We start from the raw sequence: 20,625 nt of genomic DNA, 5'->3' as shown, positions 1-20,625 counted from the left end.
TTGACTTAGTCTGTTTTTAGACCTGGTCTACTCTACACTAGGTAATTAGGACGATTTCACTATGTCAGTACAGGCCATGAAAAATCCACATCCCTGAGTGGTGCTGTTAAGCTGACCTAAGTCCCCATACAGACAGTGCTAGGACGACAGAGAAATTCTTCCATCGATCTAGCTACTGCCTCTCGGACAGGTGAATTACCCACGCCAATGGAAGAACCCCTCTCGTGGGCGTAGGTAGTGTCTACAAGTCACACACCTGCAGTGGTACAGCTTTGCTGCTTTAATGTTTTAAGTGTAGGCAAGCCCTTCTTTTCTGTCAATTCCCTCCACCCCACACACCCATCCGGTCAAGCCCTCTGCCACCTAGTGCTAGTTTCTGGGTAGACTCTAGTAGGCTTTGTTTTGGGTGTGGCTCCTTAACTGTCTCTTACAACTGGCTTAAATGGAGAACTCATTCACACATCCATCTTAAAGAGGTTTTAACTCAGCTCGTAATAATATGGATTAAAATGTAAGATGATGTTTTTATAAAGATATTTGATTCGATACAGCATCAGTTTAAAAGGAGGTGTTCTGCTTCTTCCCCAGTTGTGTAGATGAGCTGATTGAGGTTGAGAGGTAGAGCATCTTGCTCACAGTCATAGCTGAAGCATTTATGAGGATCTCTTGTCAAAAGTGCCTAGGGGCCTAACTCCCATTGATTTGTGGAAACTGGGCACCTAAGGGCATTTGCAAATTCCACTACGTGCCTAGCTGCATTTTTAGAGGCCTAAATACCTTTAAAAATCTGTCCTCATGTCTTCCATCCTGTCCATCAGAGATTATTTTCTCCATCCACTGGCCAAGGCTTTTAAAGTGGTAGTGATCTGGGGTTCTAGCTCGAGACACATTAAAGGTGCCTGACTGTCAGCAGACAGGTGCTCAGCCCTCTTAAGAAACTTAAGCTACACACCCAAAATCTCTCATCAGTTTGAAAATGTTGGCCATTGTCTTTTAGCTGATAAACTCAGACTGTCTACTTAGTCATCATGGCTGTTTCTTTGATTTTTGTACCTGAAAAGTAGCAAGGGAGGGTTTGTTATACATAACGAATATACATTCTAAATAGAATATGGCCCTACATCAGTTAATAGAATAAATTCACTTTCGGGGATCTGCTCCTTTCGTGAACTGCTCCAGCTTATTCTCCTGGTTTAAGAGATCCAGAGAGTCCCTTGAGTGAATTACAGCTTTGCATTCCCTGTGGGCCTGTCTATTATGCTGTATTTATCTCTTCTCCAAGATACTCCTCAAAAGCTTTTTTTATACTATTTATTTATTTTTATTGGTCATGAAAACAAAGGGGATGTTTCCCATTTCATGGTAAGGTGTTTTACATACAAACAAAACTGATTGTTTCATGGTCTCTGTGTGTATATAATGTCTTCTGCAGTTTCCACGGTATGCATCTGATGAAGTGAGCTGTAGCTCACGAAAGCTCATGCTCAAATAAATTGGTTAGTCTCTAAGGTGCCACAAGTACTCCTTTTCTTTTTGCGAATACAGACTAACACGGCTGTTCCTCTGAAAACTGATCTTATGCTGTTACTCCACGCCACTCTTGTTTTCCCTTCTGCATGCTGTAAAGTTGGCTGTTCAACAATGTATTTTTTTGCAGTCATTGAATTTTTTTTTAAGCTGGAAAAAGGACAAGCCACAAAGCAGACCTTCTTAAAGAGCTGCTGCTAATTAATTAGGTGATGGAGAAAACAGGGAACATCACACAGTGTGTGTTTAGTTTAAACAGATGAATGTAACATTAGCCATTATTTCAGTCTCAGTTTGTTAAATCTTGTTGATTGCTGTAAAAACATGACAAAGGAAAATGTGCAATTAATAATAGACGTGTGTTGTCTGTCTATTGCAATGTGAGGCCCCTTTCATATAAAAATGCATTCATTACAACTATAGGCATGAAAGTTTGAAACACTAAAGCACTATTAAAGCACTATTTTTACGTATTTGTCTTGAAATAGAATCTATGCAATAAAGAAAAAATGATTAAGCCCCAGCTCTTGTTAACACAGAACACAGGTCCCTCTGGTCTACTTTCCCTGTCGGAGTTAATTCTGTCTTTGTTTTAATGTTGTCAACTCTTTTTACTCTATTGCAGACATTGCAATTGGTGCACCATTCGCAGGCGAAGACAGAAGAGGCAAAGTGTTCATTTACAATGGACACAGGAATGGGTTAAATGCTAACCCTTCGCAGGTTCTCAATGGAGCCTGGGGGTCACAGTCCATGCCTGCGGGATTTGGCTTTACTCTAAGAGGAGACTCAGACATAGACAAGAATGATTACCCAGGTAAGATTTTTCCATAAGAGAGGGAATTTCATACCTACATTCTCTGGAAAATGCATCTAAACTGTTCCTTTTGGAAGGCAGAGGACGCAATAAAGAATAGACACAGTTTTTTGTGTAGTTCTAGCAATGTTTTCCTGAGAACTTAAAGTCAGACAAAACAAATACTCCCTTTCCTGTCAAGAGACATCATCAGAAATGTAAGGGCTTAAACAGTTACATTAACATAAAACATGTGAAGTTTACAGAAAAAAAGCTTAACCCTTATTCCCCACTCAACATTTGAATGCACTCATTCCTACTGAGCTTATAGGTCTGCTCCATGCTGACATTCTTCCTTAATTAAAACCATGTCATGTCATAAGGGAAGAGACTGACTTGGTTGTGTTTGTTGCTAGTTGTTTTCCTTAGAGCTTTGCTTTCGAAATAGCTGCTGAACTCTCTATATATAGGTTCCTAATTGCTTTTGACCTCATTACGAAAAGCAGAGAGAATGCAAAAAGATTCCATAATTTGTGTCACAGATTTTATTTAGGTCTTTCCATGACCTTATTTGCACTCTGTTATACAGATTCTTCCTTTTTAGTTTGTTTTGAATTTTTCTTAACAATTAATAGTTTACAGACATCCAATGGTATTTATCAAGATTATACCACTACTGCATGCTTTTTTTTAGTGAAGTCCTTCCAGCTTGAAGCAGCATTCCAGGACCATATGCTGCCTAAATGGACAATATCCTTTTAATCTGATGCCATTCACTCCTTCTTCTAGGATCAGTACATACTATTTCTCTGAGTCAAGATTGAGAAATCTCTGAACGTTTGCAATGTACCCAGTGTCGTGGAATGCATAGCCTTGCTGTTGTATACTGTTGACCTACCACACTAATACTTGCTAATGCTTTAGGTTTCACAGACTCTTTATAAAGTTATTTTTCTTAGCTTGTCTTCCTTAGCTTATATTATTACAGCTAGCAAGTTAGTGACCTGAAAGTTGGTGTTATTAGCTGCATGATTTTGTAAATTAAAGGTGACTTGCAAAGAAAAAAAAAGGGGGGGGGGTGAGACCTTTTTGACTTATTTATTCTAGGTAAAGAAGGCCTGAAAGATTTGGGATTATTGTTTGTTTTTAAAAGGGGGATTTTTTTCTGCTTGGGTTTTTTTATGCTAGAAATTCAGGTCTTGTCTGCTCTAGAAAATGCTGCTTGAAAAGCTGGATAATGATAACATTAAAAGACTCAAGGGAGAAAAAGCTGAGCAATTGAGAAGTGGAAGGGCTTTGTAGTCCTTCACAGGGCATCTTTAAAGCGGAATGGGGGAAGTTTGGGTAGCACACTTGGATCTTCAGTTCATTTGAGACATTTCTTTAGCTTTTCCCTGACTGTCACTTTTGGGTTTGTGCTTCTACCTGAAGAATTCTATTGTGGGATGTGTTTAGCATGTGATAATTTGGTTTTTGTTTTGTTACATGGGTGAGTTGTTTGAAAAAAAGACTTACTAGTAACTGTTTTACCATAGGCAACCTCTCCCTCAATCCTACAGTTACCTACACTGACAATGTTGCAAAATCCACCTCCCAAAAAATGATAGGGCAAAAAGAACTGTCAAACAAAGAAGGAGCTTATCCACTCCTCAATGCAGAAAGACCTAAACTGTTAAATAATAGTACAACTTTACCCTGAAAATGTCAAGTTGGAGAGGAAGTATTTGTTGCCATAAGCTGCAAGAGACTAGTCAATCTAATTTATAGAGACTAATATGTGGAACAGCCATGCGTGTGCCTATATAATTGTCACTGGCCAATGGGTCAGTCATCTTAGTTCATGAGGTAGCCCTGGTAGAATAGTTCTTTATTCATGTGTGCGGAATGTCGGAAGTAACCTTGCATCTTATAATTAAAGCACTCAATAGGGAGGCATGAGGCTTTCAGCTCTTTCTATCCTAGAAGTAGACAAATAGAACGATACTTCCAAATTTCACCTGTTTACCTCTGTATTGAGCCTAATAACTTGTTTGACTAGAGCATAATTTGTGTTTGACTAAAGCTTCCACCAATTATTGGTGAATAATTGTGGATAAATCCACTGCTTTGAAAATCTCAACCATAATGCTTGGAAGTTCTTTATTTAATATCTAAAGGGTTGAATCTTCTTTGCAGAGAGCAAAGATTAGAATTGCTCTTACAAAAACACGTTTATTGGTACGTACAAATACAAAGTGTAGATATTAAAGATGCATTTTTCCTAACAAAACAGAAGACTACTGAACAGCAACTTAATCCAGTTTATCTATTCTCCTCCAATGCTGTCAGCACAACAGATAGGATGGCTTTCCCTGCTCGTTAGCACTCTCCTCAACAGAATGGCCTTCTGTCTTCAGCCAGCCTGACATAGGCGCTGTCACTGTTAAAGCTAACAGACCACCGTTTTCAACTCTGTTAAAATACAGGAAGTGTCTAACCTTTCAACAAGGTTTTTATTATTAAACATGGCCCTCGGACCCCACGTCCAAGGAAGCGATGCCATCAAAATACTGCTGCTCGTGCAGAGAAATATGGAATACTCTCATAACTACTATCATTTCATAGCAGTTTGGCTTTTTATCTTAGAAACCTTGGAATCACTTCAGATGACATGAGCCTAGAATTACTCCTTTATCAAAAGGGACACTTGGTCATGCAAGGCTAGATTGTGCCTTGTAGGCACAGCCCTGCATTGGGAGTGGTGAGGAACCGTACTTCAAGGGAAGCACTGTTGACATCCTGTGGCAAAACACCTCATAGAGCTCTCTGATATAGAGGGGAATGTTCAAACTGTTACGTCTCTTTACGGGTGCAGTGTCCCACCCAAGTGACACAGGGCAGAGCCACGTACTGCCCATTGCTCCCAGCCCCAACAGAATAACTAAGAAGCAGTCCCTGTGCTCCACTGATGAGAGGACTGCAATTTTAGCCAGCCCTTGCATGGTCAGTGCAGAACTGGGGAGGGCTCTTTGCTGCACATCGCACAAGAATTAGGCAGAACCTAAATCTTAGTTTGTAAGGCTGGCAAGAGAAAGCAAAATAGAAGGAAAGAATGCTTCAAATAGATTGAAATAGATCCACCTCCTTCAAACAGATTCTTTTTGTTCTTAATAGTACAAAGGAGGTCAGTTTCATTAGCTACATTTTGTAGATGAGGAAACTGAGGCGGGGGGGAAGTGACTTGCCCAAGGTCACCCAGCAGGCCAGTGACAGAGCCAGGAATAGAATCCAGGTCTCCTGAGTCCCAGTTTTGTCTTAGTACTTAGTACTATCTACTAAGTAACACCACCTCTCCTCTGTGGCTGAATTCAGAAGTGAAACCAGAACTCTTCAGAGGAAGCAAATAAGCATGAATTCTATTCCATGCTCCCATGAATTTGGCAGTTTATCATTTGTAGAACTGAATTTCCCTTTCTTTCATGGCTGAGCACACCAGACGCTATTCACACCTATGCCAGGACCTTCAGCTGAAATGTTGTGAAAGGGGGAGATTGTTTAACTGTAAAAAGAGATGGATCATGATGCGAGCTATTTCTGCTTCTCCATGTGATTATTCAGGGAGAGACTCTCCCATTCTTCCAGATGAGAAACCAAAGAATCTTGCATCTTGTTTGACTGAGAGATTTGATGTATAAGGCGGGATCCAGTATTGGAAGAAAACAGACTGGTGAAGACCTTTCAGTGCTCCCCAGTAGACCAAGTATTCTCCACATTTTTTCTTCTTCCATTCTCCAAGTCTTAATGCTGTGTCTTGATGGAACTGGGGTCCAGATCCTGATAAGCAAGTGGAAGGAAAGAGTAATTCATTCTGTAGCTGCCAGTAACCAGTGCTGAAGCCAAGTGTTCAACCAATAACTTCATACTGTCTCTCTTTGTCTCTCAAACTTATTTATCATCTTTACATCTTGTGTTCTTATATCTTCCGGATCGCCAAGCTAGAAAGCAAAAAAGAGAAATAATAGACTTGGCACTAGAGGCCTGACCTCCATGCTTCCAGATAAAGAAAGCGGAATGGGGAGAAATTAGATGGGCTGCTGCCTTTATAGTAGTCTCTCTTGCCCATTCTTTTCGACTACTTGTTTTCTGGTAGTGAAGTTATAGAGTCAAATTCTAACCTCATTTACACTGGTATATATCAGGAGTAGTAGCTCCCCTGACTTCCATTCAATACAGTTTTATTGGACTTAACCCAGTCTAGCTCAGGAAAGAGGGTAAGGGATGCATGGTGGAGAAGACTAGAAAATGTGAAAAAGTCTATTTAAAAAAAAGTTTGTGCACATATGACTCAATTACTCTGGAGTAAAATCCTAAAGGAATTGTGGGAGAGATTTTTGTGCTATGCTCCTAGGAGGTGCAGCACACAACTCACAGACGGGGAGGGGGAGATACATAGCTTTAAGCCATATTTGCATGCTGTCAGTCCTGGGGCTGGAGCGACCCCCTGGGGTAATTTTAAGTAGTCCTGGGGGTCCAGCACTGCCAACAATCTCTGCTGTGTTCTGTGCAATGGCCCTGCCCCAACATACTCTTCCTGGCCCCAGCCCCACACGTGGTACACCCCCTACACAAGGGTTTGTGAGACAATCCTTGGGAGACAGCTCTACGTATGTTTTCCACAGTACCTGCGTCAAGGGAATCATCCCCTGACTAGGGATGGGTCTTTAGGAGCCTGTGAATGTGAGTGGCCTCCTCCCAGGCTCCCACTTGTGGCCTCAAAGCAGTCCTGCAAGTGACTGCTCACCTCAGTTTCCCTTTTTGGGCTCCTCAAATAAACTCCACACAGGCTTTTAGTCCAATAATGCCCCTTCTTCCAGGGTCTAAAATATTGACATAAAATAAACTCCAAATAAAACTCCAAGTTCCAAATTAAAGTTCACACAAACAAAAGTTTCTCTTCCTATTCCCAGGCCTTCCTGCTTGGGGTCTTTGCTGCTTTTGCAGGCCACTCCCAGGCTAGGGTGACCAGACAGCAAATGTGAAAAATCAGGACAGGAGGTGGGGGGTAATAGGAGCCTATATAAGAAAAAGACCCAAAAATCAGGAATGTCCCTATAAAGTCGGGCTATCTGGTCACCCTATCCCAGGCCCACTTGGCTGCAGTATTTTCATTCTTAACCCATGGAGTCTGCTCTCCCTGGCCCACAGCCCTCTGGCTTCTAGGCTCAAACCCTTAACCTATAGTCAAGGGTCTCCTGTTCACTGGAGCTCTTCTGCAGTCTCTGCCACAGCTTCCTCTGGTTGCTCTCCCTAAGCATCCTCCCTTCCTGTAGCTTCCTACTTCTCTTATAGGGGAATCACCTGATCTCTGCTCAGGTGTGCCTGTTTCATAACTAGGTTTTTAGTCCTTACTGGGGCAAGCCATCCTGTTACTCTTTACTCCACTCCAAACCTTTTATGTGCTGTAAAGGAGCTGGTGCAATGGAGCAGGGGTGAGAATCGCACCTTAGATCTGCTCTCTGAACTGTGGTTTATTTCATTTCTTTTTCTTAAACAGAGTAATTCAGTTTTGACAGACGCAAGAGAAATCCATAAATGTGTTCAATGGAAAATAAATGTTTTCCTTTGTTGATCCCTGTTGAGTGCTCAGGATCAGTGGTTGTCTAGGTAATGGTGTTGTACTTCCAGCTGGTTCATCTACAAGGCTAGCTCTACACGGCACACTGCTTTCGGTGGTGTTTAGCGTACGTGTCGCTACATGTCACAGTGAAAAGCAGGCTGTGTCCACACTGTGGTGCGTAGCTACAGGTGGCAGTGAAAGCTTGTGGTGGGGGCAGATAGTGGGGGAAAGCTTCAGCAGCTCCCTGCTGCCAGAGCCTTTCACTGTGGTGAGGAAAGACTCTGGTAGGGGGGAGGCAGCTGGAAATGGCTCAGCCTTTCCCAGCTGCCTCCTCCCTGCCAGAACTTTTGCCTGCAGGAGGGAAAGGCTCCGGCAACTGGGACCTACCAGAGTCTTTCCTCACTCTCTGCCCCCCTCCCCCCTGCAACCTCCCGACTCCCGCACTGCCAGAGTCTTTCCCTGAGGCTGGTAGCTGGTGGAGCCTTTCCTCGCTGCCCCTGCTGTGCCGGAGGCCTTTCCCTGTGGTGGGGGAGAACTCCAGCAGAAGGGAGCTGGCAAAACCTTTCCCTGCAACCTCCCAGCTGCTGGAGCCTTTCCCTGCTGAGAGAGTCTTTCCCTGCAGTGGGGAAAGGGTCCAGCAGCAAGGAGGCAATGGGATACTACACTGCTTAAAATAGTTGTGTTGACTGGGAGGCACAGCTTGAGCGAGTAGAGAGCAGACAGGCTAGGTACTTACATAAATACCCGAACCCTTCAGGTATGTCTGAACTCTCATCTCCTAAACTGTGCCTCACTGTCTACACTGCTATTTATACCCCTGCTAGAGGGAGCATGCAGGTACTACACTACATGCCTCTGAAAGTGGTGTGTTGTGTAGATGTAGCCTTGTAGAACTCATGCATTTTCAATCTGTATGGTTTCTGTCTTCACACCATGGCATATGTTGAGTCACTTGCTGCCTGATTATAGCTGAGCAAATGGTTTATCATGAATAACTGATTCAGCCTGTTTTCTGCCAGTGGCATTTCCTCAAGCAGATTGTGGCGTCTTCAAATTTATTTGTCATCCAGAACTATTTAAACAATTTTTTAACAAAGTAGATTGATGCAGAGCATCTGTGTGTGTTTATTGCTTGGATAAATTACACTATTTGAACACGTGTATAAGTAATCCTCATTCATCTAGGTTGTCCTTTTGAAGTCAGGGGCCTTTTCTACTCAGATTTACCCCAGTTTTATACTGGTATAGTTCTGTTGGGCCTGATTATTCCTTCTAGCTAAGCTCTGGTTGGGTCAGCTTTCCTTATTCTGGGTGCAGTTATTAAGTTAAAGATTGATTTATATATAGTATAAATGATGTCTCTAGAAACATTTAACAAAATGTTATCACAAGGCTGTGATAATCAGGCAAAATTGTCTCTAAAATTCAATAATCCAGTCTAATCTTATTAAAGATTGAGTCTTTAACAGTGCCATCTGCTAAATGCATTAACTTGAACAGCAGGAAGGAAAGCCTCAAGTTTCTTTCTTAAAAGCTGGGATTTTTCATGATATAAAATTTGTTGAACATAACAGGCATTGTGCCAATAGTATCACAGCATTGTAGTCTAGTAATGATTATATTCTGAAGTCAGGAGAGTTACAGAAGACAAAAAATAAAACCTTGCATCAGCTCTGATGATAGCTGTACAGTGTGTGAGTGAGAACGGGGAAGGGATTCTGCAACCAAATGGAGCAAACTAAAGCAGATAATGGGCTTGTATCATATTGGTGATTGATTTTAATCACTTGAAAATGCAACCATTTCCTGAACATCCTCATTTTATAGCGAATCAAATGGTGGTATATATTTTAATTTACAGATACACTTTTTTCCAAAATGCTCTGGGAGATTTAATGAACATCACAATATCATGCGTTCAGTGGTGCTCAGGGGAAATATATTTATCCCAGTCAATAACAGGACTCATTTAAGTGGTAAACATTAAAAATACTCAAGAAGTGGATAGTTATAGGGTTGAATGAATAGAAACGGTGCCTCAGGAAGTTAGGGAAGGGGGTTAATTCAGACCCCAGGGGAGAGTGGAATTAGACCAGCCAGACGCAGTTGCTGATATTAAGGGGCTTGCTGTCAGAAGAGCTGAGAGGAGAAAGAAAGTTCCCCCTGAAAGAACTATTCAGGATCTTGTGAGTGACTGGGTCAGAAGAAAGTGCTGTTTTTGCAGACAAAGGTTATTTCTGGCTATAGGCTGAGTTTTTCACTGGTGGTTGCCTGGAACAGATCATCCTCTGACCTGTCTTATGGTCATTACTGTAGTAGTAAGCTTTTTAAGGGACCTTTTACTTTGGACTTTTGGGACTGAAGGGAACTGGCTGATGGAAATTTAGATCATGGAACCCCAAAAGAAATAAATAAATCTACCTTACAAACCTTAGGCTCCTTGGGCTTCTTAAAGGGATGGGATCAATTGAGTGAAACAGCAAAGATAAATATCCACAAGGCATAATGATATACAATTTTATACACTACATACTTCAGATATACAATTTTTTTCCATTTTAATAACATTTCCATTTATACCAGACCTTTACTCTCAGGGGGTCCCAAAGACTTCCCAATTGCAATGCATATTGTGTCATTAAAAGGCAGATTCTTTTACTAATAGAATATACAGATATATTTCTTAAACTGTTGGTAAAATATTCAGAAAGGGTTAGGAACTGGTAGAGCCTAAAAGTAAACATTTGTATTCTCTGTATCCTGATATATAGTACCATGATGAGAGATGGCTTAACCTTTGGTTAGCTCACTCCTGAGTGTCTCATGAGCAGAGTGTAGGCCATTCTGTACAATTTTTCAGAACTGGCAATTGCTAATTTTTGGCTACTAACCCCCAAGGCAAGAGATGAGACTCCAGGCCATAACTTAGGGTTTCTGGATAGACTCAAGGAAAAGGGGATTCTCTAAGCACGTCACTTGCTGCCTGGTTGTGTTGTATGGCAAAGTCCCTTTTCAAAGTTGCTTTGGGCTGGATCTTGCATGGGGAGGAAGGAGATATTACTAGAGGGTGACTGCCTGCTTAGCTTGAATCAATCTAAACATCACTCAGGGAGGCTGGAGATGGAGAAGAGCAGCCTGGTTGTCTGCTTTTTCCAGAACTTTACTGCTATGCTTATTTCCATAGCAGGGATGAAGGCTCACTCAGCTGATATTTCTATACTGGAGCTGGAGGTGTAATTTCCAGCTCCAGGAGACATACCTAGCTCCGATTGTCGCAGGGTGTGCCTGCAGGGTGCCGGCACAAAAGGGAAAGAAAGTTAGAAAAGGTGTGCCTGATCCAGTGTGGAGCTGCAGGCACTCCTTGCCTCATTTTCCCCTCTTTCAGGGCCCCTTAAGGACTCCTCCAGTCCAAAGGGTGTGAGACAAAATTCCCCTGCTGGGTTCTACTTTATTAAATGCAAATAAACTTGAAATAAAGTCTCTCAGACTCACAGAATTGCAGAGCCCTTCTCTTTGGGCTGTGTGATTCTCAGTTCTGGCATTTCTGGCCTATAATCTCTCCCTTTGGCTCAGGGTTGCACAGCCTTCCTCATTGCGGCCTGTGGTCTGAGGGAGCTTCCCTCTCTGTGAGCACCTCCCTGCACCTGAGCCCTGATGGCCTTTTATCAGACTGAGGTGCTCATTATTCAATTAATTACCTGCTTAGATAGGCTCATTCCCCTTAAATTAGCTTGTAACTTTCCATGGGGCCCACGCTCTCCTTAAAGGGGCCAGCAACCCTGTGATACCACTAAAACTAGAAGTGTAGCCATGGTAGCACCAGGAGTGGGACAGGCTAGCTGTCCCAAGTACAATCCCATCTGAGAGTCTAGGTGTGCCCTTGGGATATCTTGCCCCTTCCGCTGCAGCTCCGTGTCTATTTTTAGCATGCTAGCTCAGTTGGAAATTACACCTTCCAGCTCCAGTGTAGACATAGCCAGCACCACTGCACAAGCCATGCCAAATTTCCATCCTCAGCATACATCCTTTCAGATCTGGCACACAAGGGATGCTGGTGGAGGTGTCAGCTCACCTTCCCGAGCCTAATGTGCCTTTCTCTGCCACGGGTGGTTGCTACTTATGTAGCTGTTGATCATCATGTCCAATAGGTCAGCGGATGGACTTTCCCTTCTCTTTACCATGTAAGGTCTTGCAGAATTAAGCCCTTTATTTGCAGCAAAATGAAAATCAGTCATGGAGATAACTAGAGTGGTTTAATTTCCGCAGTACTCTTTGAATTATTCATCTGCATCTTTACCTAATTTCATGTAGGGAGAGTTTGTCTCAGGACTAAGCTCTGTGAATCCCTCCAGTTTGGGTTTCATTCATCTAAACTGAAGGGTTCTGTTGTGTTAATTTAGATGCAATATATAGACTCCAGGAGTCAAAGGTCACTGGGTCATAACCCAGTCACAGTCCAACATTAAACAATTTTAAACAAGGTTTGGGATTTTTCTATACAGAGACCTCAGAGTGCTTAGTACCATGGCAAACACATCATTAAAAGTCCTTTTAACTTTTTATTGAAAATACAGAAAAGAAGGAAAAACAATTAAAGCATTTGAAATGTAAAGTATTGAATAGGGCTTTCATTTTAACAACATCCCTTGTTCCCTTTCCCTTTAGCTGGAAAGAGTTTCTGAAAGGAAAAAAACCCTTGTCTGACAATCTTTTAGATAGCATCAAAGATGGTAATAGCTATCCCTTTGGGGACAAGAGCAGAAGTTAGTTGAGATGGCCTGGAACTATCATTGTAGCTGTTGTTAAAGTCTGATCCTGTTACTTAGAAGACAAAACACAAAAGGGAAAAAAAGGTAGAAAATGGAGCTTCTGTCTCTGGTGTTGACTTTCACTTGCAACCTCACTGCTGGAGAAACACATGGTCTTATCAGCCACTCTGAGACCTGGCAAACTTGTACCAGCATCAGGCTGGTTAGGGCATTGCTTTTAGTTGCCTCTTTCTGGTCACAGGCTCACAACAGCATTGCAAAATATGCAGTCTTGGACATCTAAGACAGACTCTTATGAAACAGAAGGCAAAAGGAGAGAGACAGAAAAGAAAATTTAAAAGGTTGGAGAAGAAAAGGACATACATGGCAGAGGAGAGGGCTGGTGAAGTCTCACATCTGAGGTGGTGGCTGAGATTTATCTTAAGCCATTGGAGGTGTCAGTGCCATCTGAAGCCCTCTCTCTGGCCCGGTCTGGTCAGGACATGTCTCAGTATTAGGACAAAGGTGGTCTGGGATCCCAAGAGATAATGGGGGTTGCAGCTATGATGTTAAAGCTCACTGCAGACAGCTGCTGCTTCTGCTAATTTCCTCCCAAAGTCTTTTCTTTCTAAGAACCTAGAAAGGGAGTGTTGGGTGGAATAGGCCATCCTCTCATTATTTTGTCCACCAATAGGCCTAACTTCTGACACACCTAACTTCTGTTCTCTGCGTCTCTTGTTTACCAGTCATAAACTTAACATAGTCCTTGAGTGGTATCAGTAAAACCCTTTCTGTTTAAATTAGTTCAGCCTTTCTGTCTCCTCCTTACATCGTAAACAACAGGTCATTGTGACAATTCATGAATTTACACTCATTTTCTACAGCTGAGCTTACAATTAGGGTAAATTTGTAAGCCCAGTTATCACAACAGTTCTCAGTGGAAACATCCCTTGAAATTTCTTGTTTCCTGAGTTATGGCACAATGGGGTTCTAGGGCATTTCAGTCCTATGGATCACTCAGCCTGGCAGGGCCATTTTCTGCCAAGGGAAAAGGCAGACAGGACATTTTGGGCCCAAAAGGAAGGGGAAATGGTAAGTTTTGAACGGGCAATTTGCTGAATTCCCTTCTTAATCCAAAAAGAAAAGGAGTACTTGTGGCACCTTAGAGAAGACCAGTTTATTTGAGCATAAGCTTTCGTGAGCTACAGCTCACTTCATCGGATGCTTATGCTTATGCTCAAATAAATTGGTTAGTCTCTAAGGAGCCACAGTACTCCTTTTCTTTTTGTGAATACAGACTAACACGGCTGTTACTCTGAAACCTTCTTAATCCAACTATTATGGGTATTCAGCAAATATTGATAAAGCTGGGGAGGATTTTAATGTAACCTTGCGGGTTACATTTAGATACCTTGGGAGAATACTCCCCTCATAAACCACCTGATCTGTATCTATGGGAGGGAGACCCCATGTTGCATTTGTAAATAGATGTACGTTTCTCAGGTGGAGCCCAGTGTTAAGCATCCTTTGTTCCCAATGGGCATGCCTCTGCTCCAACTAATTTAAATGGGAGCAGTCCCTGGGGAACTGAGACCATTCAGTACTTTGTGAGAGGAATGCAGCACCTTACAGGATGGGAACAGATATTTGTCAATGATCATTTCTTCTCTTCAGACCTATGTCTAACTCCCATTCTCATCTGTGGGCATTACTCAGGGGTTTGCAGTGGATTTCAGTTTTGGAAGTTGGAATTAAAGTGGAAACAGTCTAATAGCTATTTCTTATTAGTGATTCATAGATGATCTTTTTAAATTAGGGTCATAGCGACTTGCCTTTGTGAAAAAAGAAAACAAACCCTAACTAATGAAATAGATGCAGTCTTATGTTCCAGCTTGCAAGTGTTTTTCTTCAGGCTTCATTTGGAAGAGATCCTGACAGTTAGTTAAGATTACTTTTTTGCTGTGGAAATTCCAATTGCCTTGTCAAACATTTGTTTTTCAGCTAATAACCTTTGCATCAGTGACATTTCATATGTAGCAATAAAAAAGCAAGTAATGAAGACAACTTCCATCTATTTTTAGGAGAAGAAAGTTGCCAAACTTCAGATAATTTGGACGTCTTGCACGTATGTTTCACAGAAATGATTAATGGCTTTTCCTTTACACAACACACAATAAACTTACAAACTACTGCTCATAAATGACTCTGACATTATGCATGTTCAGAACTATTACTTAGCTAATGAAGGGTTTGGCCTAACTCCCATCAGTGTCAAAAAAAGCTCTTTCCATTTAGTGCTGTAGGAGTTGGATTGGGCCCTAAATGACAGTGAAACAGAGTACAATGAGACTAATGAATTATAATAAACTGACCACAGTTGTAGTTGAATTCTGGATGGACCTTTCAGTAAATTATTCTGTGTGAATGTACAGTGACATCATCTTTATTATCCTTATTTTAGATTTTATATATCACCATTAACACAATCAGATCTTTTAATGTTTGCTTATTCACTCTAATTCCTCTGTTCCCAATTAATACTCATGCTCTTTCAAGTTCTTTGGGAGGTCATGTTGGGGTAGATTCTCCCCTGCAGCTGAGCTCAGCTTGATGTAGGGTGTGAGTGGCTGCTCAATGAATGAATTGCAGCTCCCAAATCAGCACAATCCAGAGCCATAGATACAGCTCCAAATGGGGGGCCTCTTTGCCTTGCCCCCATAGCATGGCCCCACTCCTTTGCTAGACCTCTTGCCCTGGTTGAGTTGGTAGATGCTGGAGCCCTCACACTAGCAGTCTGCTGGGCTTCTGGGGGTCTACCACCACTCATTTTTGGCAAGAATGGGCCTCATCCTTCTCTAGACCACCATTCCCTGTCTTCCAGTAGGCTGTGGGGGAGTGTAGCCCCTACTCACCTGTGCAGAGGATTTGACATGTGTGGTCCCCTTTCAACTTCACCCTAGCAAAGCCTTGAAGAGATTGAGGTACAGAGGCCCTCCACACATAGATTCCTATGTTGAGGTTGAGGTGGTGTTGGTGCGGCTCTCCAGAACAGTGGGTCTTAGAGTTAACACTCCATTATGATGAGTGGAGCAATTCACTCCTCTCAGAGGCATTGTTTCAGAGTATGCCTACACTTAAACTGCTACAGCTGCTGTGCTGCAGCTGAACCATTGTAGCGCGTCAGTGTTGACATTAACTACCACATTGGCATATGTAGTCCATCTCTTCGAGAGGTGGTAGCTAGGTTCACAAAAGAATTCTTCCATTGACCTAGCACTGTCTAAAACAGGGTTAGGTCGGTATAGCTATATCTCTCAGGTTTGTGGATTTTTCACACCCCTAGAAGACAGCCATGCTGATGTAAGTTTTTGGTGTAGACCAGTCCTCAGATTCAGGCAGATATCTGTCACCACTTCAAGCTTTTCTTTGCAGCCATGAAGGCTTGAGGCATCTTTCTTATATGGAAGCTCAGATTCTGAAATCAGCTGCTGTAACTTAAACCACAGCTTTAAAGCCTGCAAGGATACATGATAGGTTTAATGGAACCCCTATTTTACTTGTCTTTTTTCTATCTGTTTGTGACATAGCATGATGTTTCTTTTCCCACATGTCTTCTTGAGAAATATCTTATTAAATCCATTTGGATTATTGTGAGACTCAGGGAACCCAGCTGAGTGGAAAATCTTAGGAGAGTTTTTGTCACATGAGCTGTTGTCTTGTGACACCTCACCTCACAACATCTTAACCAAGGAGGTAAACTTCTCTTCTCTTGCCCAGGCTTCGAGTCCATCGAGAGTTGTCTGAGAGAGCCATTATCACAAAGGGAGCTCCTAAGTGCCGCAAGGGGAGAAACCGCTCACACATTCTCACTGGGATGGCCCCTCATAGAAGTGTGCTCTCCAGTGAAGCCACTGGAGTTCCAGCATTGTAAATCCAGTTTAAGGAGAATCAGCCCAATAGTGCCTGGCAGGGATATGTTACTCAACAGAGAATCTGTAGGTTGGTTTACACACTGTGTGTGCACTGGGTTAACTAAATTAATTTAACAAATTTAAATTACATTAAAATAATTTTCTAGCGTGTGCCACTGCTGGGTCTCTTAAAGGCACAGATCTCCCATGCAAATTAAACAAATATATGGTTATAATTTAAACTATAAAATTTACCCCTCTCTCTAGATAGATATTAAAGTATGGTAATACCTAAATTAACAAAAATACAATTCATCTAATAAATTAGGATGGGATCAGAGGTCATCAGGAAAAAATGATTTAAACTACATTAATTTAAACTGGTATGAGATTGTCCACCCAAAAAGTTGCACCTGTTTGCCACTCATTCGTGTGACAGACAGGTAATGGTTTGGAGTAAAACATTTGGATTTTTAAAGAAATAGTTGTTTCCCTTCCGAGACAAGCTAGAAAGAGATTGTGGCATGGATGACTCTGTGTTATGTAGGCTGAGAGTGAACTAATATGCTACCATGGCAAAAATGTGAAATATTTTTCCTCACTATGTTCTTGTAGAATGACCTGGAAAGTATGAGTTAGCTCATTTGTTTTATATTACTGTGTTTTGAATATGAATAAATTAGGCTGCAAAATTGTGCTGGAGGGTAGTAAGTTGTTCTTATAAAATTATTTTGTTTTTTCCAGATTTAATAGTAGGTGCATTTGGAGCTGGAAAAGTAGCTGTTTACAGGTATGTGATAAATTTTATGGAAGTTTTGTTTTACAGCTCAAGCAGGAGATCTGCGAGCAATCTTATTTCACATTTTTGTTACTTTATACTGTATGTAAATAAATGATAGATTATAGTGTATTCTTAGCAGCAAATGCTATAGTGCTATAAGTCCCTCTTCTCATATGCTCATCATTCTTAGAAAAATTCTCCATTTTGGTTGAACGTGCCTATCTCAGTCTATCTACAAACCAGTGTTTTGATCAAATCCTCCTACCAACTTTAAGTTAGGCAAGGCAAGAAAAATGACACTTTTCTCATTTAAAAATTGTAAGCACACTTTTTCGAAATGAGCTGAGTCCCAAATAATTGAAAATGAAAGCTTTATTGTTGCAGGTAAATAGTCCTTAACGAGGGAAAATAAAAAAAGGGATGTGACTGAAGAGTTACTTCCTACTGTGGCCTAATAGCACCTACTAATAATTTTAGATTTTCATGTAGTCTTGTCCGCTTAGTGACACTAGGGTGTGAACTACCTGACAAGCACAAGGACTTCTACTTTCAGACTGCTGTCAAGACCATTTCTATGAGGGAGAATGTATTATTTTAATGAAGCATATAACAAAATAGCTCCCTCTTTATTAAACGTGCCTAAAATACAAAGTCAGGAGTAAAATCACAGTGGCTAATGAATTACAGAGCCCATCATTTTAGTCTCCAATGTTTTTGCTGCATACTATAGTTTTCTGCAAATCCAAAGGTTTTATTCAAAATACATAAATTACAGCTCTCAGAAACTTAAGACAAAATCTGCTGCTGTTCTGTTAATCGAGCTGTACAGAAACCTGTGCCCATCCAAAACTGAGCCGTCCTGAGCATAAATACTGCAACAGCGCTGCCAAACTGCTCAGCTTCTTATAGCCTTCTGTTTTTCCCAACCCTATACACCTGCAATGACAGGGCATGATCTTACCCTAAGGTTACAAATGTATGGACACGCAAAAGTAAAGAAATGAAAGGGTAACAAAAACTCACATTGGTGGCATTAGCTCAATTTGCACATTACAGCAATATGTACAGTGGACTGATGGTCCATTTCCCTGAACCTCATGGAGTCAGTGTATAAAGTACTACCATGCTGATCCAGTATTGTTTTGCAACCACTTTGCAGTGGCATAAATGACCACACAAGATGCAGGGTAATGGAGAACCAGAATTGATATGTATAGATCTACATTTCATTTTGCAACCCAAAAGGGGGTTTGTGCCATTTGGCATGTTAATATTATGAGCACCTCATCTTTTTTTCATTTCCTGACTTTTGTGTTTTAATGTGAAATTGGTATTGTTGGACAAACATGGCTATGTGCATTTAATAATACAAACTGAAACTTGTTTGAGAAATTGTTTTCCCTGCTGTACAAAAATGCAAGAAATCCTGTCATTTTTGAGGCCCCAACTGATGTTACAATGAAAAATTAAGACTAGAACATGAATTGTAGATTAAAACTTTAAGGGTAGTGATTTATTTTTTATCAGACTCCTGTAAGTTAATGTACAATAAAATCATACCCTGTGAACATGTAATTTAGAACTTTCTCTAGAATCATAGAATCATAGAATATAAGGGTTGGAAGGGACCCCAGAAGGTCATCTAGTCCAACCCCCTGCTCGAAGCAGGACCAATTCCCAGTTAAATTCTCTAGTTCCAACCCTGTTATAAACTACTCTAAATTACTGGGTAGCTAATTAATAACCAGCCGTTACTCACAGGTGCACACAGCAGCCATATATATCCACCTTCAGCTGCTTCTTCTCTTAACATTATTCTGTCAGATAGGTTGCAGCCTATGGCTGATTTAAAATATTTCCAAAGAACTTCTGTTTAAGCCAAATCACATCCCCTTTTCAGAGAGAATCAAACACAATTACAGAAGACAGCAAATCTGAAGATGCCCCTTTTTTGAATCATGGCAGAAAGATGACAGGTTGTAAAACAACTACTGAAAGGCTGCTGTCAGCTGCACAAATGTGGAGCCTAGTCCAGGTTTCAGAGCCTTCAGGGCAGAATTTGACCCTGTGTGAGCATTTTGACATTGCTGGCGGGGGGACAGTGCTTGCTTAACGGAACTTGTTGTACATATCTGGCTTTTGCACAATCATGCATCTGTGTCTATGTCTACTGTAAATTCAAGTTCCTGTTTTAGTGATTTGTCCTGGTAGCTTGTAATTTTTGTGAAGAATTATCAAAATGACCAAATCTGTGGAAAAAGAGAGGTTACACTTTCTGCCAGATAGAATCTTCAATTTCTTCAGGAAAGTGAATAGCAACAACAAAACTCCCATCCACCTGAGGGACCCTATTTATAATAAAAAAATTGGAAAATGTCCAGCGGAGGGCAACAAAAATGATTAGGGGACTGGAACACACGACTTATGAGGAGAGGCTGAGGGAACTGGGATTGCTTAGTCTGCGGAAGAGAAGAATGAGGGGGGATTTGATAGCTGCTTTCAACTACCTGAAAGGGGGTTCCAAAGAGGATGGATCTAGACTGTTCTCAATGGTAGCAGATGACAGAACGAGGAGTAATGGTCTCAAGTTGCAGTGGGGGAGGTTTAGGTTGGATATTAGGAAAAACTTTTTCACTAGGAGGGTGGTGAAGCACTGGAATGCTTTACCTAGGGAGGTGATGGAATCTCCTTCCTTTGAAGTTTTAAGGTCAGGCTTGACAAAGCCCTGGCTGGGATGATTTAGTTGGGGATTGGTCCTGCTTTGAGTAGGGGGTTGGAATAGATGAGTTCCTGAGGTCCCTTCCAACCCTGATATTCTATGATTCTATTTACAGCTGTCTTTAAGATAATTGTATTATTAAAAGGTTAAATGTTCCGTCTGCAGTCTTAGACCTCTCTTAATTTAAATAGCCACTTATTCCTGCTGCGTGTGTTGACCTGTTTCTCTCCCCCACATGTAGAGCAAGGCCTGTTGTGACAGTGGATGCTCAGCTCATGCTGCACCCAATGATTGTAAATCCTGACAATAAAACTTGTCAGCTTCCTGACTCTATGATTATGGTTGCCTGGTAAGTCAGCGATAAGACAAGAAATCTTTCTCTTCTTGCTCCAGACATCTTTCTAGTGTTTGTGCAGGTGCTCAAATGCTGCAGTAATGTGTGTGGTATTAGAACCCAACCGACATAGAGTAGAATCAAATTATTTTCCCTTGCTTCATAAACATTTGAAATGTAGTAGCCAGAAGCCCAATCCTGAGAGGTGCTGAG

General features: G+C 41.4%; 1 protein-coding gene across 1 annotated transcript in view; it reads left to right on the top strand.

Annotated features, from left to right (window-relative positions):
• The window catches only part of ITGA8 (integrin subunit alpha 8), a 174,045-nt gene that overhangs the window by 52,741 nt on the left and 100,679 nt on the right, over nucleotides 1-20,625 (top strand). Inside the window, exons 13-15 of the mRNA XM_048838037.2 lie at nucleotides 2,153-2,344; nucleotides 17,323-17,368; nucleotides 20,320-20,427. Coding sequence (XP_048693994.2) covers nucleotides 2,153-2,344; nucleotides 17,323-17,368; nucleotides 20,320-20,427 — 346 coding nt within the window. The remainder of the gene's footprint in view (nucleotides 1-2,152; nucleotides 2,345-17,322; nucleotides 17,369-20,319; nucleotides 20,428-20,625) is intronic.

The sequence above is a fragment of the Caretta caretta genome, chromosome 2, assembly GCF_965140235.1.
Source record: "Caretta caretta isolate rCarCar2 chromosome 2, rCarCar1.hap1, whole genome shotgun sequence".
NCBI classification, from domain to species: domain Eukaryota; kingdom Metazoa; phylum Chordata; order Testudines; family Cheloniidae; genus Caretta; species Caretta caretta.
This window is presented reverse-complemented; position numbering and strand designations above follow the sequence as displayed.